Consider the following 23689-nt stretch of genomic DNA (forward strand, 5'->3'; position numbering starts at 1 on the left):
GTGAGAACGAATACACCTAGCTTTGGACAAAGGTGTTGATGACCGGAAAAAAAAAATCATCTAATAAAACATCAAAATTCTAAAACTTGAACTGTAAACAGTGAAATGACTTAATTTTTCTAGAGCAAAATTTTTGAACCCATTAAATCATATAGCTTATAATAAAAGGCACTGTTTTCAAGGTTTAATGAAAATGAAGGACGTGAAGTTGAGAAGAAAATGATTATAAATTTCCTTTATATTGCAGGAGAACTAAAAGATACCTTTCTAAAACTCATTGAACAACACTGACCATCTTCCTATGTCTCAATTCTCAACATTTTTATTTCTTCCACCCTTGATTATGCATGCTTGGATACATACATGAAATTGGGCATATCTGCAGCCCATTTCTTGCTTGCATTTGTTTACTTGCCTGTATGCTTTATGGTTTCAAAATTAAGAAACTACTATGAGGAGTACTTGTTTGGCTCTAGTTTGTCTCACAGACTGGAATCGGAAATACAAATTTTGCTGTATTTTTCAACAAATACTGAATTTCTGCACACCAGCTTTAATATGGTAAGAGAGTAATGCTTTCTGCACATCAGAGGGGCCTTTGGTGAGAAAAGGAAGTATTTGTATATATGTTTGTAGACATACCCACTCCTCCCTATTAGAAAATAAGGGCAAAGCTGTATTTACTCTCAACTTATTATTTAAAGATATTCAGGAAGCAAAATATGTTAACATTAAAGCAAACTGATAGAAACATAAAGCATTTGTTGCAGGTAAGTTTTTAACTCTCATTTATTGAATTATTGTAGTTTCTTTTTTGTTGTTGTTGCTGTTTCTAACTTGTTTCAATCCATAGTGTAGCATTTTAGCAGTATATTTTATCTAGATAAAGTGATGAGTTTATTGAAACACATCAGGAATACTGAGCAGAAGGATGAAAAGCTGTGTTGAGATCATCATTTTATTGTATGGCAGGAATTCTCCAAGGTTTCATTTCATGGATCATTGACATCAAGCCGAGATTTAGGATTCAAAGAAATTTCACAAGCAGTGTGAATTTCTTCATATAGATCTTAGCAGTGATACATAAAAGAAAAGCCTCATTCTCTTTTGCTAATAGTCATTATTTGTTGCTTCATTTTTCCTGTGTTTTTTGAATTTTAGACATATCTGTTACTAAGAAACAGAAAAATTCTTTTAAAATGCTGGACTCATTATCAGTAAAACTTTAAAAGAAATCCAGGCGCAGTGGTTCATGCCTGCAATCCCAGCACTTTCGCAGGCCAGTCACTTTAGCTGAGGAGTTTGAGACCAGCCTGGGCAACAGTAGGGGGAACGCTGTCTCTACAAAAAATTACAATATTAGGGGGAACGCTGTCTCTATAAAAAATTACGAAATTAGCTAGATGTGATGGCATACACCTATGGTTCTAGATGCTTGGGAGGCGGAGGCAGGAGGATCACTTGAACCCGGGAGGTCAAGGCTTCAGTGAGCTGTGATCACACACTACACTCCAATCTGGGTGACAGAGTGAGACTCCGTCTCAAAAAATAAAAAATAAAAATAATTTCAATAATTTCTGATTCTAGTTTCATTTGACAGTCTACTGCTACTTTTGAAGCAATCTATTTTTTTTTTTTTTTTTGTCGATTTCGTGTATTTTTTTGTTCTTCAGCAAAAAGTTGCCAATACCAGATGATTACTTTTCATTTATCTGTAGAGAGAACATTTCTGTCTTTCGGATTTCTCGTCCTAATTTAGTAAGTCAGATTATTAGATGCAGTTGCGATATAGAAAGATTTGCTGAAAAAAACCTAGGAGAAAACAGATGGAGTTATTTTGTATCATAGGTTACAGACTGATATTTACTAAGAATAAAATTGTCTCCATATCAGTAGTGTTTTATTTTTTCAATACCTTATTTAAGAAAAGAAAAATCCTAAGTAGTCTTTGAGAGAAAATTATATGAAAAAATAAGAAACATTACATTTTCATATGGAATATATGTAAACCCTCTAAAATAACTTACATAGGACTTTATATTTTGCAAGTAAATTCATTTTATTTCACTTATTTTCCTTTTTTAATGTTTTACCACCTAATGCAAATGTGAATGAGATATTTGCTGTTTACAGAAAGGTAGGATGACAGAAAAATACTTATAATACAGTGAGACACATATGCGAAGGAAGTAGCAAGGGAGTAGCTAACTCCCTATCTAGAGAATTGGCACTGACTTTTCAGCTGGATGTGGAAGTATAAAAAGGAGTTTCAGAGACAGAGAAATGAGTGAGGAAGCTATTTTGGTAGAAGATACAACAGGTATACAATCATAAAATGAGAGTGAATACTCTTTATTTCAGGAAGATAAATACATCAAGGCTGGAATATACATTTTGAAGAGATTGGTGAAAGTTTGGTTAGGCTGAACAATGAAAACCTTGCTGAGAAATTTGAATCTTAGCTACAGGGGGTAGATGCATTGCAAGTAATATGCCAATTTTACATATTTGGCATTGAGTAACCTATGAATTCTTTCTGAAGTATTATGAGGTTGAGCCCCACATGTCTTCTTGATAAATTTGGCTGTGGAAAGGGAAATAGTGGTGTCATGCCTGTTTAGGGAACAGAAAGCCAATGGAGGTTTGCTCCAGTAATAACATCAAGGATAGGGTAGAGAAGGCAGAGCAAAGGAAGCGGGAATCGCTGGCAGTTGTTCTGGCTGCTGGCAATAGTTGATCCTGAAGGATGAACCTAAGTAAAGGAATGGATGAGTGACTCAGCTGCTGTGTGAGAGGAAGAAGAATCAAAATTGATAATAAATGTCACAAGTAAGATTCAAGAACAGAAATCAGAGATGATTCTGAAGTTCAGCTATGTGTTGCAGGATAGAAATATGGAGGAAGACAAGGTTTGGAGGGGAATGTTTAGCCCAGAAAAGTTCCTAAGATTGATTAGGCCTCATAATTGGTTTATGAGAAAGAGATTAGTTTGTTTAAATTGCTTAAGATGATAAAGCCAATCAGTTGAAGAGTCAAGAGCTTAAAACTTTTAATGCATTGTTTTTCTACTTAGTAATATTTTGCCAATAAATCAAAACCTCTGTGAATAGGCCAGTAATATTCTAACCAAATTGTATATTGTGTGTATTTGTTGTATACATCTGAAAAGATCATTTTAATAAAGATACAGTGGATATGTTGATTTTATTTTTTATTTTTATTTTTATTTTTTGAGATGGAGTCTCGCTGTCTCCCAGGCTGGAGTGCAGTGGCAGCGATCTGGGCTCACTGTAAGCTCCACCTCCAGGGTTCACTCCATTCTCCTGCCTCAGGCCCCAAGTTGCTGGGACCTCAGGCACCCGCCGCCACGCCCGGCTAATTTTTTGTTGTTGTTGTTGTTGGGTTTTAGTAGAGACGGGGTTTCACCATGATAGCCAGGATGGTCTCGATCTCCTGACCTCGTGATCTGCTAGGATTACAGGCGTGAGCCACCGCGCCCGCCCATATTTCTTTAGTTACTCTTATCATATTTTGTATAGAATACAACATCCTCTAGCAGGGTAAAACAAATATGTGTGGGGATATGTAAATATAAATACACACATACACGCAGGTGTACATGCCAAGTGCTGAGGTACAAGTCATGAAGTGCAAATATGCAGTTTTGAAACCATAGTTGGAAGAATTAGTATGTATATGAAATTATGTTTAAGACTTTTTTTTTTTGACGGAGTCTCTCTCTGTCGCCCAGGCTGGAGTGCAGTGGCGCGATCTTGGCCCACTACAAGCTCCACCTCCGGGGTTCATGCCATTTTCCTGCCTCAGCCTCCTGGGTAGCTGGGACTATAGGCGCCCGCCACCATGCCCAGCTAATTTATTTTTATTTTTTTAATAGAGACAGGGTTTCACCATGTTAGCCAGGATGGTCTCAATCTCCTGACCTCATGATCCACCTGCCTCGGCCTCCCAAAGTGCTGGGATTACAAGCATGAGCCACCGTGCCCGGTCTAAAACTGTTTATATAATTTCCCAGAGTAGAGAGTTTCAGCTGTGGTGATCCAGTGATAGAATTAAGGTTGGATATGGTTTTGATTGTAGAATGTTCTTAAAATTCAAAACCTCAGGTATGATTTTAATGAGATAATCTGAAATCTGCTTTTCTTCCTACAACTATAAATATGGCACAATAAAGCAGACATGTAATTACAACTAGTAGTTTTCTAAAATAAAAAGGTACCTTCGTTTCATATTTAGAGAAATGTTTGCAGAAATGTATGATTGTATTGTCCTAACTAATCTGCCTTTTTCTTCTATCAGTAGGCAGTCCTGGAGGGGCAGAACTAATGTCATTTTAAAATGTATTTAAAATTTCAATCAGATCAAATTAATTTCCATAGACAGTAATGTTCCCACTGAATTCAGCAAGAGATGGTCTCTCTGTATGAGTGGATACAGAATATATGAGTTCTAGGATCAGCTTTAGTGTCAACTACATAATCTCTGACCTGCCACTGCCCCTTAATTCTCCACATGTTTTTTAAGTTAGAGGGTCTCAAGAAAATGACATGAAATAAATATTAGTTGGAAGTAAAATTATTTATATAAAAGTAAAGGTTGTACTAGCAATTTAAAATGTTTATTCTTATAAAGATCACATTGCATTTTCTATGAGCAAAACATTTTTTTCCATTTATTATGAAAGAATATGATTTTATTTGGCATCTGTTTCTAGTCTATCACATAGAGCAAACATTGCTTTTAATATGTTATATCCAAGGAGAAACATACTATAGAAAAAAATTAATGATAGATGCAAGTTGAAAATTTTAGATTTAGATTCCTTTAAGTCTTCTGTAATATGCTAACAGTTTTTTCAACATCTATTTACATTTATCTTTAAATTGAAAACATCTTGATTCAATTCCTAGGAGCAACAGAAAACTTATGCATTTGAGAAGGGATTATAATGTTTTGTAAATGTATTTGTTACTATCTCTGTGGAATGCTCAGTGCCTCTGGGTATTGTATGTAATTTCCACAAATAGCAGCTTTTTTATGTGGGATCATGTCAATATTTTGACTAAGCATAGGAAAATGATCAACAGGATCAGCAAAGAAACTGGAGTGTGCACAGTAGTTTAAATATATATTGCTATGATATTAATAAAAATGTGCAAAGTAATACAAAAACTAGGCCATAGTATGTGTGTATAGGATAAAGGGTGGAGGTCCATCTGTTATTTTCTTTTAATGTTGGGATATTTCAGTGAGGCACAGCTAGATGGCTACACCCATCAATTTAATGACCAAAAAGAGTAACATTCTTTTTCGTCAGAAGTGGAATCTTGTCAGATTTGGAGGGTCTTTCATTAATCATTCGGCCTTCCACTCGATGCCACGTAAGAACACTGAGAGATGATCATCTAGCTTCTTCCTGTGTATAAAAAGGAAGATTTTACGTTACAAATGTAATTTTCCCCAAATGATAAGTGTTATGCAGTCTTTTCAGCCAAAAATGTTTTAGTTAATACAATGAAATTTAAGCCAAATGATTCTCAACTCTTAAAGGCCTTGAGTTAAAATATATATCTTTAAATAATAGAGAGGGAGGGTTAGCAAGCTTAAAGCCATTTTAGTATAATTCATATGTCTTAATTACAGCCATCAGGTTTTTAAACGGCTCACTGCTCTTTTCTTGTTAAAGCTTAGAAAACTCACTTTTGTAAGAAAATGAGGAAGAGATCATACTTATTTACTGACCCTGCTGATTTCTAACTAAAGATTTTACCTTGAGGTTGTATATAACCTATGTCTGGTAATCCCTTTGCTTTAAAATTCCCACTTTAAGGTTGTGTGCACAAATGTTTACTAAATTCTTGCATTTTAAAAAGTTGTCAAGTAAGAAGAAAGCTAAATTCCAGTGAGACATAGTGGTATACAGTGTTTTTGACACCACCTTAAACCTTTACAGCAGAGGTTGGCAAACTAGGACCAGTTCAGGCCCAATCCAACCTGCCTGCTATTTTTGTAAATAAAGTTTTATTGGGACACAGAAACACCCATTCATTTATGTGTTCCCTGTAACTACTTTTGCACTACAACAACAGAGTTGAGTAATAGCAACAAACTCCATATGACTTGCATAGCTGGAAAATATTTACTTTGTGACCCTTTACTGAAAAAGTTTGCCAGTTTCTGCTCTGTAGGCTGTGGTCAATAAAGACAACAAAAATCCACAATTTTATTAACTCACCCATGAACAGTTACTGTTTTTATCTTTCATTCCCTGCAGTCATTTCTTTGTATTTGTTTTAAAGGAGTCAAGGTTTTATACATACTTTTCTACATATTATACATACATACATCTTTTCATTTGGTATGGTGACAAAATTACTATTAATATATCTTGCTTTGTTATTAAGAATTTTTGTGAATTTTTTATATGGCTAGTTAACCTATTACAAAAATGGCCCACATATTATAATTGGACGTTTACATTTTAATTTTCACTAAATTATTCTAAAATAGATTTTGTATGTATATTAAGTTTTTTAGTACTTTGTATTTTGTCATATTTTGGAATAGCTTTATAGGAGTGGAGTTCATGGGCATATTTCTGGCACATATAATTAATGATAAATGATGATTTGCTGAGGTTTTTGACATGCTAAAATCTTAAAATTTTGATGTTAGACGTGGGGTTTCTGGTCCCTTTCTGCCCTGTTGATAGAGAGTCTGCATATTTTTTTAACTTACCTAATTTGAAAATGCTATATTGTTACTTCATTTGCTCCCAACAAAATAGTAAATTAGAAAATGTGATTTAAAGCAATGTGAAACATAAGTGATATAAAGGTAAAATCATAGACATGTTTGAAATGTCAATTTTGTAAGTTATTGCAAACTTATTTGTAAAATCTAGAATATATTTATGGAGTAGTAAAATGTATTTGAATGCTCTGTGCTCTATGAAAAAGATTTTTATGCTCAGCATAAAGATGTTTCATGCTGAAACTGGGCTAGCAATTATGTTCTTTGCCCAATGCTTGTTATCATTTTCATTTAATCCTGACATCTTACTTCATTACTTTTGTGCTTTTTTGCTTTGCATCTTTCACTCTTTAGTTTTGTGACTTTGAGCAAGTTGTTTAAACTTCTCTGGGCTTCAGTTTCCTTATTTGTAAACAGATGATAATATCTACATCAAAGAATTGTTGCTACTGGGTAAGATAGTGGATGAAACAAAGTTCTTGCCCTTTTGGAGCTAAAATTGTGTCCTAGAACAGAGACAGTAAACTGTAAAATGTAAACCGTCTGAATTTTCTTTAAAAAACAGTGTTATAAAAAAAAAAATCAGAATAAAGGTGAGAAGAGGCTTCTCTAACAAGATTGCATTTGAACAGAGACCCAGTGGAAGTGAGGGAGTAAATTACATGGCCATCCCAGGGAAAAGTACCTCAGGCAGTGGGAATAACAAATTCAAAGATCTCCTTATTACCTGACTTGCTTTGAAGGTATTAGGAGAAAAGGCTAGGAACCTAGGAGGAGGATTTAATTTCTAAGGCAGGAAACAAGCACTAAAACTCATAAAGGAAAAGATGAATAAATTTGGCCACATTAAAATTAAAGCTTCCTACATGACAAAATAATTTAAAATACAAACTATAAAGGAGAATCTGAATGCAATACTTCAGTCAATTCGTATCTAGAAAAAAAAAATGTCCTCCAACTTAATAAGAAAAGCAACTGTGCTTTTGGAAAAATGGGCAAAAAAAAAAAAAAAAGTATACCAAAGACTAAACCAAAAAAAGAGGAATGAACATATCAAAAAATGCTCAGAACCAAGTGAGGAGCTATTGATACAACTCTTTCCTTACCAGTTTGATAAAACCAATAATTGGGTAGTATCGTGTTAGTGAAATGTAAGAAAACCTGAACATTGCTCTTTTTAGAGAACAGTATGATTATACCTAACAAATTTGAAAATACACTTACTGAACCTCCCCAAAATTCCACTTCTGGTTGTAGACCATAGAGAATATATCACACATACACACTAGGGGACCTGTGAAAATATATTCTTTGCAGGAATATTTGTAGTAGCAAGCATTTGGAAACAGATGCCATCAGTAAGATAAAGCAATAAAATATGGTATACTCTTACAAAAATGTACATTATTTTCTGTTACCACATTGTTTTAATGTAAGCGATTCAAATGAGAAACATGTTACTGATAGTTTTCAACATTGTAATAATATGGAGAGAGAGTAGTAAAAATGTTATGAAGATACATTTATAGGGACATGTTATATTTGGGTGACCATAGTTAATGCCCAGTAAAATATAGTTTTCCCTGAGTTCATGTCTTTGTGTGTGTATGAACCGATACATATATTTGTGTACATGTGCATTTATGTGTGTATAAAATTGGACCGTAAGAGCATATTAATATATGGCTTTACTCCCATCAAAATTGTCATACATTTTATTTTGTAGGTTTTATTTTCCCTAGTAATAGAAATACTGCCATTTCCCCCATGATTCATTAATGGAATGGAGGAAGCTGCTTAGCAGATGGAATCATAAGATGAATGTATGTTTTCCTTTTAATATCTACATAAATTCACCTTAAATGCCATTTATGTTTTGAATAGTTAAAAATGTCCTAGCAGCTGGGCACGGTGGCTCACAACTGTAATCCTAGCACTCTGGGAGACCGAGGCAGGCAGATCACTTGAGGCCAGGAGTTCAAGACCAGCCTGGCCAACATGGAGAAACCCCATCTCTACTAAAATAGTAAATTTATCCAGGCATGGTGGTTCACTCCTGTGATACCAGCCACTCGGGACGCTGAGGCATGAGAACCGCTTGAACCCAGGAGGCAGAGGTTGCAGTGAGTCAAGATCGTGCCACTGCACTGCAGCCTGGGCTACAACATGAAACTCTGTCTCTATAAATTTAAAAAAAAATTTAAAAACTCATAGTAAAATAATCTACAGTTCTATTTGAATTATTAGATTAAATATGTGTATTTAAATGTGTAGATAAAAATTTATGCATGAATATAAAAGGTATTACAGAAAAAATGATTGAAGGGGAAACTCAGTAACTCCTTGTTAAGGATCCATATCAGTCACATCTATCTGTTGCAGAAAACTGATATGAACAGTTTTAGTGAAACAAGTTTTTAATTTTTATCATGTTAACAATGTCCGGTGTCTATGGATTCAGGGTAATGTATACAAGTAGATGGTCCAAAATACTTTAAGAATACAAAACAGTCATTCTCTTAAAATATTCTTTTCAGGCTACTGCTACACGATTGAAAGGCAGGCATTTCATAGAAGTTTCAGTGTTTTTCAAGCTGTATAGCAGGGATCTCTAGAAGTTTAGTGCTAGTCTATGGTATGTATGTGTATGGTGGGCAGGGTTGACATTGTGCAGGGGTGGCAGGGGCTTTTTCGCTTGTATTATGTTAGGCTTCCAAACAGGTTTTTCTTTATTTTCCTTTTCCTAGAAAGAGTTGCAATGCTAAAAAAAATACAGTAGTTTGAAAACCATTTGTATAGAGAGGTCATGGAAGCATAAATGCCTTAATAGAGAAGTCAGGCATTTATCATTATCCAGAAATTGGATAATACGGTCATGAAGATGGACTCAAATATGAGCATTATAAATAATCAGAATTTCAATAATATGATTATAAAAACAAGACTCAGAGAGGAAATGTTCTCTGCAGAATTTTCTCTCACCTCCTCCACTTGATCGTATATTACCCAATATTATCCTTTGAGCTTTTGTTGATAGAGAGATCCAGCACAGGAGATTTATTGATGCTGTTTATACACAAATAGCAGTAGAAACAAATACAACAGAATCATAATGAAATTAAGCAAATTGAGGAAGTTCTGGCCTGAATTGTTTTATTTTCTCTTCAATTTTAATCCATTAATTGCCTGGGCAAAATACATAATAAATGTATTTTCAGAAATGATGAGTTCTAAAATCTTAAGAGTCGATGATGTCCAAAATTTTGTAATAACATGGCAAAGAATGTTTTTATGAAGGTGAAAATTTCCCATCATTTTCTTAATTCTGGCATTATTCAACATAGCATGAATATATGCATCCTGTTGGAAGCAGGTATTAAATACAAAAGTAATTTTGTGATCTCATTCTTAAGGTTTCAGTTAGCTGACTAGCTCCGGGTCCTGCTAGATTCATTAAATTGTTTTATTATAATATGTTCATTTGCTTTTGTAAGATTTTAATTTTATACCCCAGATTTTCAAGTGGCATGATACCTGAGCTTCATAAAGATTTCATCTAAACAAAATCTATGAAAAACATTTAGAAGAAAAAGCTGTGTGCACACAATGAAAATGAAATGTGTCAATGTCATGTGTCATCATGTCTATAAGCAGTGCATATCTTTATGTATAATGTGAAATGTTGTAACTGGTTTTGAGAGTCCATATAGTTGATATGTGCTATGAAAATCCTGGAATTTAAGAACCTTTAGAATTAGCCTCTCAATATATCACAAATTGAACTGTCGTGTTATAAATTTTTTAAAAATTAAGGCATATTTCCTCACGCAAAGAATGGTAATTTTATGTTATATAAAAATAATTGATTTTATTTACCTCTTTGTGCACTTATAATTTAACCATTCTGGATCATTGTGTTCAGAGCCAGAAAAATTAATAGATTTTATTCACATCTATGTCTATGGCTTCCTTGACAACTACTGCAGATGCCGCTATCACCATGGGGATGGTTCTTCTAAATGAAGCAGCAACTTCGAAAGGAGATGTTGGAAAAAGACGGAGTAAGTCTCTGTGTTGCCATTTTTGTAATTTCGTTTTAGTCTTAAGATTCATTTAAGTCAAATGGGAAATACATAAAAGCCCTTTGTAAACAAACTTCTAAAGAAATGTTCTGGTTTGAAGAAGATTTTAACTTTTTTCTGTTTCTGGGATGTGTTCGTGTACTTGCAAATGTATTTCTTCCAAAAGGGGATGGGGTAGTTTTCTGTGGAATTGCATATAAAGTGGAGCTGTCCTTCACCCTTGTCAGGGTGCTCTAATCCATCCCTGCTGAAGCCATAGTCTTTGCTGTAATTCCACCTGGCACAGAGAGATGGAAAATTCTGGGGACAGAGTCTTCAGATATCTTATTGTCATATAACATACTCTCTCAGCTACAAGAATCAGGGGTGCACTCAAAGCTTGACTTAGCTGAAACTTCTGCATAGGTATTGTACACTGAGATGTATTACCTTTCCATTCGTTCCAAAGCTTCCTTTAACATTTTTTAAACGGCGTCTGTTGATACTGTCTCTTCCAGGGTCTTTGCCTTTTCCATTGATATAACAAGATTTACAGCTCCAACAAGTTTTCCAGCATTATGTTTTTAAGCAAGTTAATTCTGTGGTTTTTCTTTGACGGGACCATTTCTCTCCGAGTTGTAGAAAAACACATGAGGTTATTGAGAAGTAAAGAGTTTTCTAGCAAAAGGAGAAGAACACACAGGGAAAACGTGCTCTGAGGAGCAAAGGACAGTCGGTTGTTTCCTGCCACAGACTTTTTATCATTAATATCAAGTCCCTATATGATTTGATATGTCCACAAACCTATCAGTTTTTCTTATTATTCTTTGCATTTCTGAACTGTTTAAAACCCAAAATTTATGTATGAGCAGCATAGGTATCTGAAAGAGTATTTATTAATAAATTTAAAACAAAATCCAGACTTCGTGGGTTTTAGCTAGGGTGACATGTGTATAAACAAATCATAGTGCTTTCTGAATACTTAAAAGTCTTAGGGGTTGAAATGTTTTTGATGTAATACACAGTTTAGACTGCCCTCTTTTCCTATGGTATCATCTATTAAAGAAACTACAAAAGAAATGAGCACATTATCATGTTGAATATAATTGTATTTATGTGTCTTTTGAATAAACTTCATGTCCTTAGGAATGACAAATTATCCCTATGAGGACATACTATTTTTTTAATAATTTCAACTTTTATTTTAGATTTGGGAGTATATGTATAGATTTGTTCCATGGGTATTTTGGATGATACTGAAGTTTAAGTACGGATCCCATCACCCAATAATGAGCGTAGTATGCAACAGGTGATTTTTCAACCTACACACGCCTCCCTCCATCCCCACTCTAGTTGTGTCTGTTCTCATCTTTATGTTCATATGTATGCAATGTTTAGCTCCCACTTTCAAGTGAGAACATGTGGTATTTGGTTTTCTGTTTCTGTGTTAATTCACTTAGGATAATAGCCTCCAGTTGCATTCATGTTGATATAAAGGACATGATTTTGTTCTTTATGGCTGTATAGTATTCCATGGTGCATATATACCACATTTTATCTAGTCTATCATGGATGTGGTATATATGCACCATGGAATCGACGTGGGTTGATTACATTTTTTTTTTTTTTTTTTTTTTGCTATTGTGCATAGGGCTGCAGTAAACATAAGAGTTCGTATGCCTTTTTGGTGGAATGATTTATTTTCCTTTGGGTGTATACACTGTAAGGGGATTGCTGGGCCAATGGTAGCACTACGTTAAGTTTTTTGAGAAATCTCGAAACTGCTTTCCACAGTAGCTGCTCTAATTTATATTCCCGCCAACAGTACATAAGCATTCCCTTTTCCCTACAACCTCACCGGTATCTGCTTTTTGACTTTTTAATCATAGCCGTTCTCACTGGTGTGAGATGGTATCTCATTGTGGTTTTGATTTGCATTTCTCTGCTGAGTAGTGATAATGAACATTTTTTCATATGGTTACTGGCCACTTGTATGTCTTTTAAGAAATACCTGTTCATGTTCTTTTCTGCTTTTAATGGGGTGGTTTTTTGCTCATGAATTTAAGTTCCCTGTAGATTCTGGATACTAGATGTCAGATGTATAGCTACCAAAAATTTTCTCCCATTCTGTAGGTTGTCTGTTTACTCTGTCTTGTGGTTTTGCTGAGGCTCATTAATCAGTCCCACTTGCCAATTTTTATTTGTAACTGCTTTTGGAGACTTAGTAAAAAAAAAAATTATTTGCCGGAGCCAATGTTGAGAAGGGCATTTCCTAGGTTTTCTTCTTGGATTTTTAAAGTTTTAGGTCTTACATTTGAGTTAATTTTCATATTATATGGTGAATGGTAGGGGCCAAGTTTCATTCTTGTGCGTATGGCTAGCCAGTTATCCCAGCAACATTTTTTGAATAGGGAGTCTTTTCCCCATTGCTTGTTTTTGTCAGCTTTGTTGAAGACTGGATAGTTGTGAATGTGCAGCTTTATTTCTGGGTTTTCTGTTCTGTTCCATTGGTCTATGTGGAGGACATCCTCTTAATTATGTGTTTACTGTATATCCTGTCTTAAGGTAAATAATAGTAAGAAATGTGTAGTAAATTTTTAAATCTTAGAACATTTATTAGAGTAATATGATACTGAATTTATTAAATCACCGTTTCCAACTTCCCTCTTGGTAGATGTTTCTTTAACTCCAGCTCCCACCCACCCCTAAATTGTTTATTCATGTTCTGTGTGTGCATGTGTGTGTATGAGCGCGAGCTGAAAAACATTTTAAAACTTTCAGATTACTCCTTTTGATGTGATTTTGTTTTGATGTGGCACAACTACTATGATTAGTGTTTCCCAGGTCAGAATGCATCTGCCTCACCATAGCATTTTCTTTCCAAAGGTGGAGTATCTCATGTGACTGCCATGGTTCCTTTAATAATTACTAACCCCTCACTACCCTCAGTTCCTCTCCCTTCCCATATACAAGGGAAGTAGCATTATTTTGTTCCACTGCATAGGATCAAGTAATTTTTTTCTGTCTTACTTGATCACATATTTCAAGCCTCATTTCCCATAGAGCACAACCCAGGGGAGCTACTAAAAAGGAGTAAAGGGAATGAAAAGAGCGCTTTATTCTTCTTTTGGAAAAGAAAGAAGTGTTAGATAAAATACCAGATTTGGGAAGGTATAGGGTAAATCATTTTGTAATTCATGATGGGTTTAGTAAGATTGTTCTACGCAAAGTTGTTATGCTTTATGGGTCCTGGTGTCTGTCATATGGGGATATTCTATAATTTTCAAAAACTTTTATATTTTATGATATTCACAAACTCATTGTTTGCTTTATTTTCTCCCAATATTCATGTGAAGTTCAGCTGCATGAGTGTTGTCTGAAATGAAATGTCAGAGGCTACACTTGGATGCTATTAAATGCTTTTGATGTTTCACAATTCATATTGAAAACTTAGAAGGAATTCCTGCAGAGTTGCATAAAAACAGACACATTTGCAGATTATATTTTGACAAAGCTGTACCTTGTGTACTCCATGATTGCCAGAATTGCAGTTAAATTTGGTTTCATTTATATATTGGAAAAAATTTTAAAATCATAGTTCCTTATAGAATCATATAGATGTTTGATTTTCCTTATTCTGCTTTAGTGTTTTAATCTTTATAAATATTTTTTATTTTACAAGTAATTTCATTTCATTTGTTTAGAAATCTCTGAATAAAAGGTGCTATTGTGCAAATATTTGTTCTTAAACGATGTTTAGATATTCTTAAGAGGATTAACACTAATTTCTACTTACAGAACCATATTTAAGTATTTAAATTTTATAAGCATGTTTAGATTGTACTAATAATTGCAATGAATCTTGTTTAAATATCCAAAATATATGTGCAAAAGACACATATTTTATTATTTATCTGCTTTAGAGTAAAATCTTCTCAATCATAACAAAAAGGAAATGAGAAAATAAAGTACTTTTCCTATTGTTAGCTTTCCTGGGACAGAGGAATATTGAAAACCTAGACCACAGCACATTTGACCTTAACATGTGCCCTCAGTTTGTTTGTAAGACAGACAACATTTTGACACTATTACCTGCCATGGAGGGAGTTTCCTCCCCTCTGGTTCTCACTTAGACCATATTTTCTCTCTCCAAGCTTTTATTCCTTGCTTTCTATTTATTTCTTGCTTTTATTCCTCAGTATGCTCTTACTGATGCGACACTAATCAAAACCTAAAGTTACTGCTTAGCATCTGAAAAGATTAAAATTGGCCGGGCGCGGTGGCTCACGCCTGTAATCCCAGCACTGTGGGAGGCCGAGACGGGCGGATCACAAGGTCAGGAGATCGAGACCATCCTGGCTAACACGGTGAAACCCCGTCTCTACTAAAAATGCAAAAAATTAGCCGGGCGTGGCGGCGAGCGCTTGTAGTCCCAGCTGCTTGGAAGGCTGAGGCAGGAGAATGGCGGGAACCCGGGAGGCGGAGCTTGCAGTGAGCCGGGATCGCGCCACTGCACTCCAGCCTGGGCCACAGAGCGAGACTCCGTCTCAAAAAAAAAAAAAAAAAAAAAAAAGAAAAGATTAAAATTATATTAAGCATTTTAGCAATGCAAATGTTCCTGCTAATATAGCCAATGCTTAATAATGCAAGAGCCAATGATCTTGTTTGTGGTTTATAACATGGTTTGTTTTGATCACTCTGGGGCATGTTAGTACTTGTAAGAACTCTATAAGAGAGGAAAACCTCCAGAAGACTTAGATCAGTCAATTTTGTTGTTTTCATACCCCAAATAGTACATTTTCATTGAGAAGAATGTGGAAAATAATGAACACATTGTATTGTGGATAATCTGGTTTGTTGTACCTGTATGTGCCATGAACTGTTAAATGTAAGTATCCTGTAATTGAATGCATTTAAAAATATAAACAATTGGGGTTTCATTTGCATATTTTTAGACACTAATGGTATTTTCTGTCTATTTCCAGTAATTTGCCTAGTGGGATTGGGCCTGGTGGTCTTCTTCTTCAGTTTTCTACTTTCAATATTTCGTTCCAAGTACCACGGCTATCCTTATAGGTAATATCTTTATACTAACATGAATGTTTTATTTTTAACTAATAGAACAGAATTACAGTGGTTAATATATAATTAAGGATGAATATAAAGTTGCTGTGTAATTTTTGAATTCAGTTAAGCAAGTGTTTGAGCACCTGCCATGTGTTCAGCATAGTAAAGTACACAAAGGAGATATACGACATACTTCTTGTTCCCTGACAGCATATAGTTTATTTTTAGACATACATATTTTTATATAACAAATGAGGTTGAAGCTCATTTTGAAGACTTCAAAATTTTATCTTCCCTTAGTTTGTCATGATTTTGACTTCATTTGCAAGATGGTTTTCTCATATAATTCACTGTTCATTGTCTAATAAACTTTGTATTATCTTTGGAATTCTACAAAATTTTCACTTTTCAAAATAAGAGCCAACATGAAAGGGAAAATTAAGTGATAAAATAATCTCTGGTCATTATAAATCATAACGAGTATCTCGTAAAATTTTCTACAAATTGTCATAATTGGAGATGGAAAGATATTGAAAATTCAAAGACCACATTATTATTACCAAACCATACTTTCACTAAAGCACACTATAGTAGATGTGCCAGATTACAGTTATTCACTTTGTGAATTAGGCGTGTATTCATTCTTGAGCTTTTTCCTCCAAGTTTTCTTAAATAACTTTCATTTTCTCTTTCTCTAGGCAGTCCTTCTTTTAGCTTAGCTCATTTCTCTAATGAGTAAAAGCTCAGTATTTCCTTTTTCAGAGATTTTGAAGAGTCTGTTTAGGTAATAGAACCAGTGATATGCTGATAGAAAATAAAAGCTTCTCAAAGCCTACATTTCTCCTGCCTGTTAACAGTAGACATTTTTAGAACATTTCTACACAGATCATAGTAACAATATATAGCCTTATCAGGAAGAAAACTAATCCCATAAAAGAGAGATCTAACCATGGGATTATAACACAAGAATATGAGTCTTCAGCCCCACCCCCTCTATTTTCATAGATGGCCAGAGGTACATTTCCAATTCTGTTGTTCCCATCGCCATTAAAAATAAATATACCAAGGGAATGGAAGAAAGATGGGTATCAGATTTCCTGACACCTTGCTTGCAGTGTAAATTTTTAAAAATATCAGTTCTGAGGACAGCAAGAGTTACGAGAGAAGCCAGCAGAGTCTTCAGGTTTTTCATTTTATTCTTGACTTTAGATAGCCAGCCAATTTCGGTGTTGATGATGTGAAATAATCAAATCTAAGATTAAGTAATACCCAAGAAAGATGAAGTTTTTCTTTTCTTTCGCCCTGCTCTAGGATTGAGAATCATGTTTCTATATGATTGGTACTTGGTTTGACATGTGTTCTATAATGGAAGGTGTAAAGTAAGAAAATAGAAATACTCTATTTTATCTATGATGCCAAAACACTTGAACATTTATCCATTTTCATCTATTGTACTTACAGTTTCAAAGGAAATATATATCTTTTTATGAAAAGATAAACTATACAGTAAGTGATACTGTGAGATTCTTAAACCCTAATTAGTTGACAGGAAGTAGGGAAGAGTAAAGGGCAAATTCTAACTTTCCTCATATATCAGAGCACGTAATGATACCAAAATATCATTCCCTATCTAGATTATTATCTGACACAGCAATATGACTAGGAAAAGTGCAGAAAAAAATATTTTACTAGTTTTTTATAATGTTGCATTTGCCAGCACTATTTTTGTTATGATATGAGGAGTTTCAGTTTGTACTTTCTTTTGAAGTAGCAGTTGTCATTTAGTATAACTCTCCAGTGCTCTGGGGTTTTGTGGTGGTTTTTTAACTGAGGTTGGACATAGAAATTACCTAGGAAGCTTTTCAAAATACATATCCTTGACTTCTCCATAGATATGAATAGTAAGCACATCTGAACCAGCATATATGCCACTTACATTATTTCTGTGTGAATGTGGCATTTGAACATTCTTCTTATGTAACCAATCCCACACTCCTGTCAGCTCCCCACCAACCTAACAGGAGATGGATTTGCCTTCAGCAGGCCTCATAATGCTAGAAATATAGATGAAACTCTTGTAAGAAGTCAGAGATGGAAATTATGTCTTAGAGTGGTTTGTGAATGTGAAATTTGACATAGTTTAGATGAAAACCCTAACAAGGAGCTGCCAAGAAACAGAATCAGAAGAGAGCCTATCAAAGTGTGCTAAACAGTGTGCTATGCTGTGTGGAGAAATGACAGGTAGGCCTCTGACTGCTGTAACAGCTCTTCAGAGTGTTCCATCATTTGCTGTGCTGTTGTGTGGATTTACCAGATTGACCTAGACAAGCTAAAGAGAGTTTGGTTGCTCTTTTAGGCAATTTTAGATTCAAGAAGCCAAAAGGCAATCGGAGTATGTTAGATAATGGGAGGTTTATTGGAGAGATATATGGAGAAGCAAGGAAGACAATTAAAAACGTAGTTGCCCCATAGCTAGATCTCACAGAAGTTTGAAAAGGTTCAGAAAATAGGTCATTCAACAACAGAAATCCATAGCTTCAGAAGTAACTCAATGACTAATCTCTTGCTCCAATTCTTCCACTATTATTACTGAGTAATGTCTGTATACCATTCTCTTCAGTTGATTAGAGCCTTCTCTGTCCCTTAGACTCCCACCTATGCTACTGGTTCTCACTCTCTCAACATGATTTTGTGAATTTTCTTTTCTAAGAGAAAGGGAATGATTGGCTAAGTTTTTCACTCCCCAGTATTGGGCTTCTGATGTAAGTAGAACTTTCACCCCAGTCTACCTCCTATGCCATAGTCTATCTTCTGGACTCCTTGAAGGTGTCTCCTTTACCACCTTTTGTTGGAGCTATTCAAAGAGCCCAATGAATTACATTAATTTTTTGTTTTCTAAGCACATCCAACAGAAGCCCAATACAGTGACAAACACCTATGAAAGATAAAACCACCAAATATGTGAACAGTATTTAATTCAGCTTATGTATTTGGGAAAATAGATCTTTGATCCTAAGAGATGGTTCTCAAAACTCTGTGGCTTCTTATTCCTACACCATGTGCAACTGAGTCAGAATCTGCAAGTGTGGATTTTAAGAATCAGGTTAATAGTTACCTAGGTTAATCTGATATAACCATTTTATGATCCTGTCTTAGGGAACTAAGTGATAAAGGATTTCACAATTGCCTCTCAGTTTTAAATTTGAGTTGTTAAACAAATGCTTTATAGACATGCCATGATGTTTACTGTGAAGTCATCTGTTTGGAGAAAGTACATACATCCATGAACCAGGGAATAACAGTGTAAAGTGTCGAAAGCTAAGTGGCAGATCTGTTGTATGGAAATGAGAAAGATCACTGTGGGTATGAGAAAGGAAGACTCCAGAAGAAGGCTTGAATTAGGCTAAAATTCAACAAAGCATTTAGACAAAGCAGAGGGGCTGAGGATATTTCATGGAAAGTCATAATTTGTGTACAGAGGAATGGGAAGAGAAATATGTTCATGGTATCTTCTGAGGATTATGAGTATACTACTCAATAGTGAACATGTTTCTGACTTAAAATGCATTAATTAGACAAAGAAATATATGAAAAGGAAGATATATACACAAAAGGACATATTCCTAACCAATTTGGGTGAATTTTACGATAGTTCTCTAATTCAAATTCTAGATATTTGCAAAACTAATAATTTTTTTTCCAGGTGAGTTTTTGGGATTTTTTTTTTTTTTCTGGAACATCATAGTGTTCTGGGATTTTAGTACTGCACAGGATCATAGAGATCATATCGTTATTACTCATTTTACAGATGCGACCAAGAGAGTGTCTCTATTTAAAGACAGAAGCAGAAAATCTGACTCTTAGCTCACTTGTCTCTCCTATGCCATATTTTGTGTAGAAAAACATGATTTGTATATTCATATAAGTGGAAAATTATCCCAGAATCAAAGTTGAAAATAACATGAGGTCAAATGTATAATGACATCAATAATATGATAGCCAAAGCCTCTAAGAAAAATGTTGACAATTAGATAAATGTTCAGCACCAAGATAATAACTTACTTTGGCCTCTTGAATTAGTTCGAGAGATGACGATTTTACTCAAGGAAGAACTTTCTTTTTTTTTGAACTTGGTACAAATATATGCAATGAAACAAAAGGAAATCTACAGAAAAACTAAGAGACACTGACAAAATCTACTTGTTAAATTTAAGTAATTTTTATATCTTATTCTTTACTAGTGAAAGCTGCTATAGTTTACATAGATGTGATGCCCTTTTTTTAATCTTTATAATACTCTCTTCATGTATCCTCAGATCATATCTGAGATTGTTCTTATGAATTTTATGACTTAGTTATTGAGCTATTGTATTGTCCAATTTAAATAATCCCTGTAATTACAGCTTCCCAGAGCACATTAAAGCCTTCTAATATGTCCTTTCAGCTCTTGTAAGAACTGTCATTTATCTATTTTCCTACATTCTATTGATATACTGGGAAATTGTTTAGCAAACTTTCATAAATCCTCATGGTGCGCATAGATATCCCTTCTTAGGATCATTCATACTTGAATTATTTTGCTCTCAGGTTTACATAGTATAATTGTTCCCTTCATGACATTTACAATATCCTTCTAAACCAACAAAATACAGTGGACAGGGGAGAATTATGAACAAAAAACCAGTTTTCCATTTAAAAAGTTTTAATCCCTTTTGTTAGTCTAGCACTTGTATATATGCTAAAGTTAACTTAGTAATAATATATTTCACTTTGAGTCATCTTTTTATTCCATGGCATTAATTTCCTTTTAAATAAACTTTCATTGTCTTCTCAGTTGTTTTATCCATTCTCTTGTGAATGATTATGATAACTGCCTGACAAACATCAAAAACAAATGTTACTAAAAGACTGCAGAGAGTCTATACCAGAGATTTGGGTACACCGTGAGCCTAATTACAAAAACCTGACAGTACAGGGAAAGCAAATATATATCTATTCAATTAGTTAACTAAAGAAAGAGCAAAGGTGATGGCAAAAGCAAGTGTCAAAGAGGGAACAAATGAAGGAGAAGAAGAAATAATTCTGATACTAGTTGAAAGATGAGATGCTGATAAAGAACAGAAAGACCTTTTCCCATAGAATTATCCTGTGATGAACATAGCACCACATTGTTCAAAAACATTTTTGTATTCCTGGAAGCATTTACCTGTGGCACCAGCATTATATATGTTTTAAAAACTGCTCACATCAGATAAAGGCAGTTTGTAGAAAATGAGAGAAAGAGATGCAGGAAACAATTATTCTAGAAACAATTATTCTAGGAAGAGGAAAATCCACAACACATAATCCAGAAGGTATTTCCTGGCCTTTGGTACTTCTGCAAAGACATTTGTAGATGTCCATTTTCTAAGAGCATTAGACTGTAAAATAGTAAATCGTAAACTCTAGGAACCCAGACCTGAACCACTCCAGCCCCCCAAGATAGAAATACATTGAAGTAGGCTGACAAGAGGAGAAAAATAGTTTCTCAACCAAGACTGTATGCTTGATTCCCAATTTTAACAAGAATGCATGTTGCAGAGATCAATTACTAGTACAGATGCACGTTCTTCTTCACAGTAACTCTTGGGAAGCTTCCCACTTCTACTTTAGATCATACCTGTACGTGGGATAAGACACCTGAGTTACCCTTTAGTGAAAATGCACATTTGAACACAACACCTACTTTTTCTTAAAAAAAAAAAAAAATCACCTTTTGTAATGGCCTTTAGCCTCCAATGCCAAAGTACTTGCTTGGGCGTTATGCATCCGCCTTTTAGCCCTCAATGTCTTCATTTTGAATTTTTCTAAATTATAAACTGTTGTGGCACTGATACAAAGGACTATATCCATAATTATCTTTATGTACAGAACCATGATCAGATTTGCCTTTGAACTAATTTTTTTACATTCTGTCCTCACAAGTTTTAATTTTATTTAAAATACAGTCCTTAATTTCTTCTGTATGAAGTGATCCTATTCTGTTTATTCTTTTTTATTTTAATCTTAAGCCTTATTTCAAAACCTAAACATCTATGCCCTTCATATTTTTTCAGTACTTCATAGTACTTTCAAAATTGCTGTTTTCTGGGGGTTCTCGGGCGGGCGGGAGCTAGGGGACGGGCCCCAGCGAAGGGGGCACGCGGGGCCGACAAAAAATAAAAAAAATAAAAATTGCTGTTTTCTTTGCTGATACATGTACCTGCTAAAGGGATAAATATCTACTTTAAATATTTATCCTATATTCTTACATCCTCCCTAAAGTTTACCCTTAACACTTTACAGCATGAATCTGTTTCATGCTATTACTAAATTCTCTCAAATTGTCTTCTAAATTTAATACGCAAACTTTCCCGATTGGAATCCCTAGTGTGCTGGTTACTGATTGTGTGACCTTGGGTAGGTTAACTTTTGTCAACCTAAGTTCTCATTTATAAATGGAGATGATTTGTCATATGTCGTTCAACTATTACAAAGATTCCATGAGAGAATGCTTGCAAATCACTTAGCACATTGCCTGGTACATAGTACTAATTATTTAAATTCATTTTTATTTAATCTTTTGCTATAAAGTTTTTCTTTTGCTAAAGATTGAGTAGTTTTGTCTTATTTTTGATTAATGTAATTGGGCTCCCGAGTCTCTTGAAGCTGTCAATGAAATAGGAGGGTCACTATCAATCGGATGTAATTACCATCTGAGCCGTAGTTCAGAAAGGAGGAAATACTACTTCAGTAGTAGCACTGAATTCATTTTATATATTACATGAACTTTGCTGCTTGCCCCATTTTCTAAGAAGAGCAAAGTGCTAGCAACGACATCATATTCACATATGGGTAACTACCTTAATATTTTTCACTGGCACTCTGTGTTCACAAAAGTTTCCTTTAGAAGATGTCTGTAGTCACGTCTAAGGTACATCAAGTCTCTGTTTTCTCTGTTAGGAAAATAACATGAGACATTTCTAGTAATTCCGTCACTTTGCTTCCTAACTGTTCATTAGACTCTGTCTTAGGCAGGTAGTATAATCTAACAGAAAAATAACAGTAATTAGGAGAGGTCCCAAGTTCAAGGTTGGGGTTTCACTGTGTATTAGCTAGAGCTCTGGCTCTGCATTTAGACAAATCTAGGTTTGAATTTTGGTTCCTCTTAACTTTGGGACTTAAAGTTAGTTACTTAACTTCCAAGTCTCATTTTTCTGCAGCTCTAGTCACTTCTGTATCTATATTGAACTTGGTTAAGCTTGTTTCTTGATCTGTAAAGTTGGTATGATAAAACCTACCTCAGAATTTTATGGGGATAAATTATATAATCAATTTATAGTCCTTGAAATGTAATGGGTTCTCAATAAAAAGTACTCACTTTCACCTACCTCCTCTTCAACTGTACTAGCCATGTCAGCAATTGACTATTCAGTCATACTTTATTGCATTATGTTTTTCATTAAGTATTCATTTACAGTTGTTTCATGTGTTTGTCTTTTTTTCTCCTAGATTATAAGGTATTTGTGTCTTTGATAAATACCTTTTATATATCTCCAAAGTGCTATGCACATAGTAGGTGCTCATTATATAGTTGTTAGTTGAATCTGTTTACTTGAAAACTTTATTCCTTGTCTACTTTCATTAAATGCAATCGGAACCATTAAAATAGAAATATAGTGAAGATTACCGGCTTAACCCAGCTCCAGAAGATGCAGTTCATATCAGATGACACCCCCTGGAGTTGTCAGGTTGTTCTTCATAGCTGAAGG

The 23689-nt window shown here is 34.6% G+C and overlaps 1 protein-coding gene across 2 annotated transcripts in view; it reads left to right on the forward strand.

The window, feature by feature from the left end:
- Positions 1 to 23689, forward strand: part of TUSC3 (tumor suppressor candidate 3) — a 222162-nt gene that overhangs the window by 189322 nt on the left and 9151 nt on the right. For both annotated transcript variants that reach the window (XM_017867199.1, XM_017867198.1), the window contains 2 exons: positions 10758 to 10832; positions 15818 to 15908. In XM_017867199.1, coding sequence (XP_017722688.1) covers positions 10758 to 10832; positions 15818 to 15908 — 166 coding nt within the window. The remainder of the gene's footprint in view (positions 1 to 10757; positions 10833 to 15817; positions 15909 to 23689) is intronic.

The sequence above is a fragment of the Rhinopithecus bieti genome, unplaced genomic scaffold, assembly GCF_001698545.2.
Source record: "Rhinopithecus bieti isolate Rb0 unplaced genomic scaffold, ASM169854v2 scaffold_2888, whole genome shotgun sequence".
Classification (NCBI taxonomy): Eukaryota; Metazoa; Chordata; class Mammalia; order Primates; family Cercopithecidae; genus Rhinopithecus; species Rhinopithecus bieti.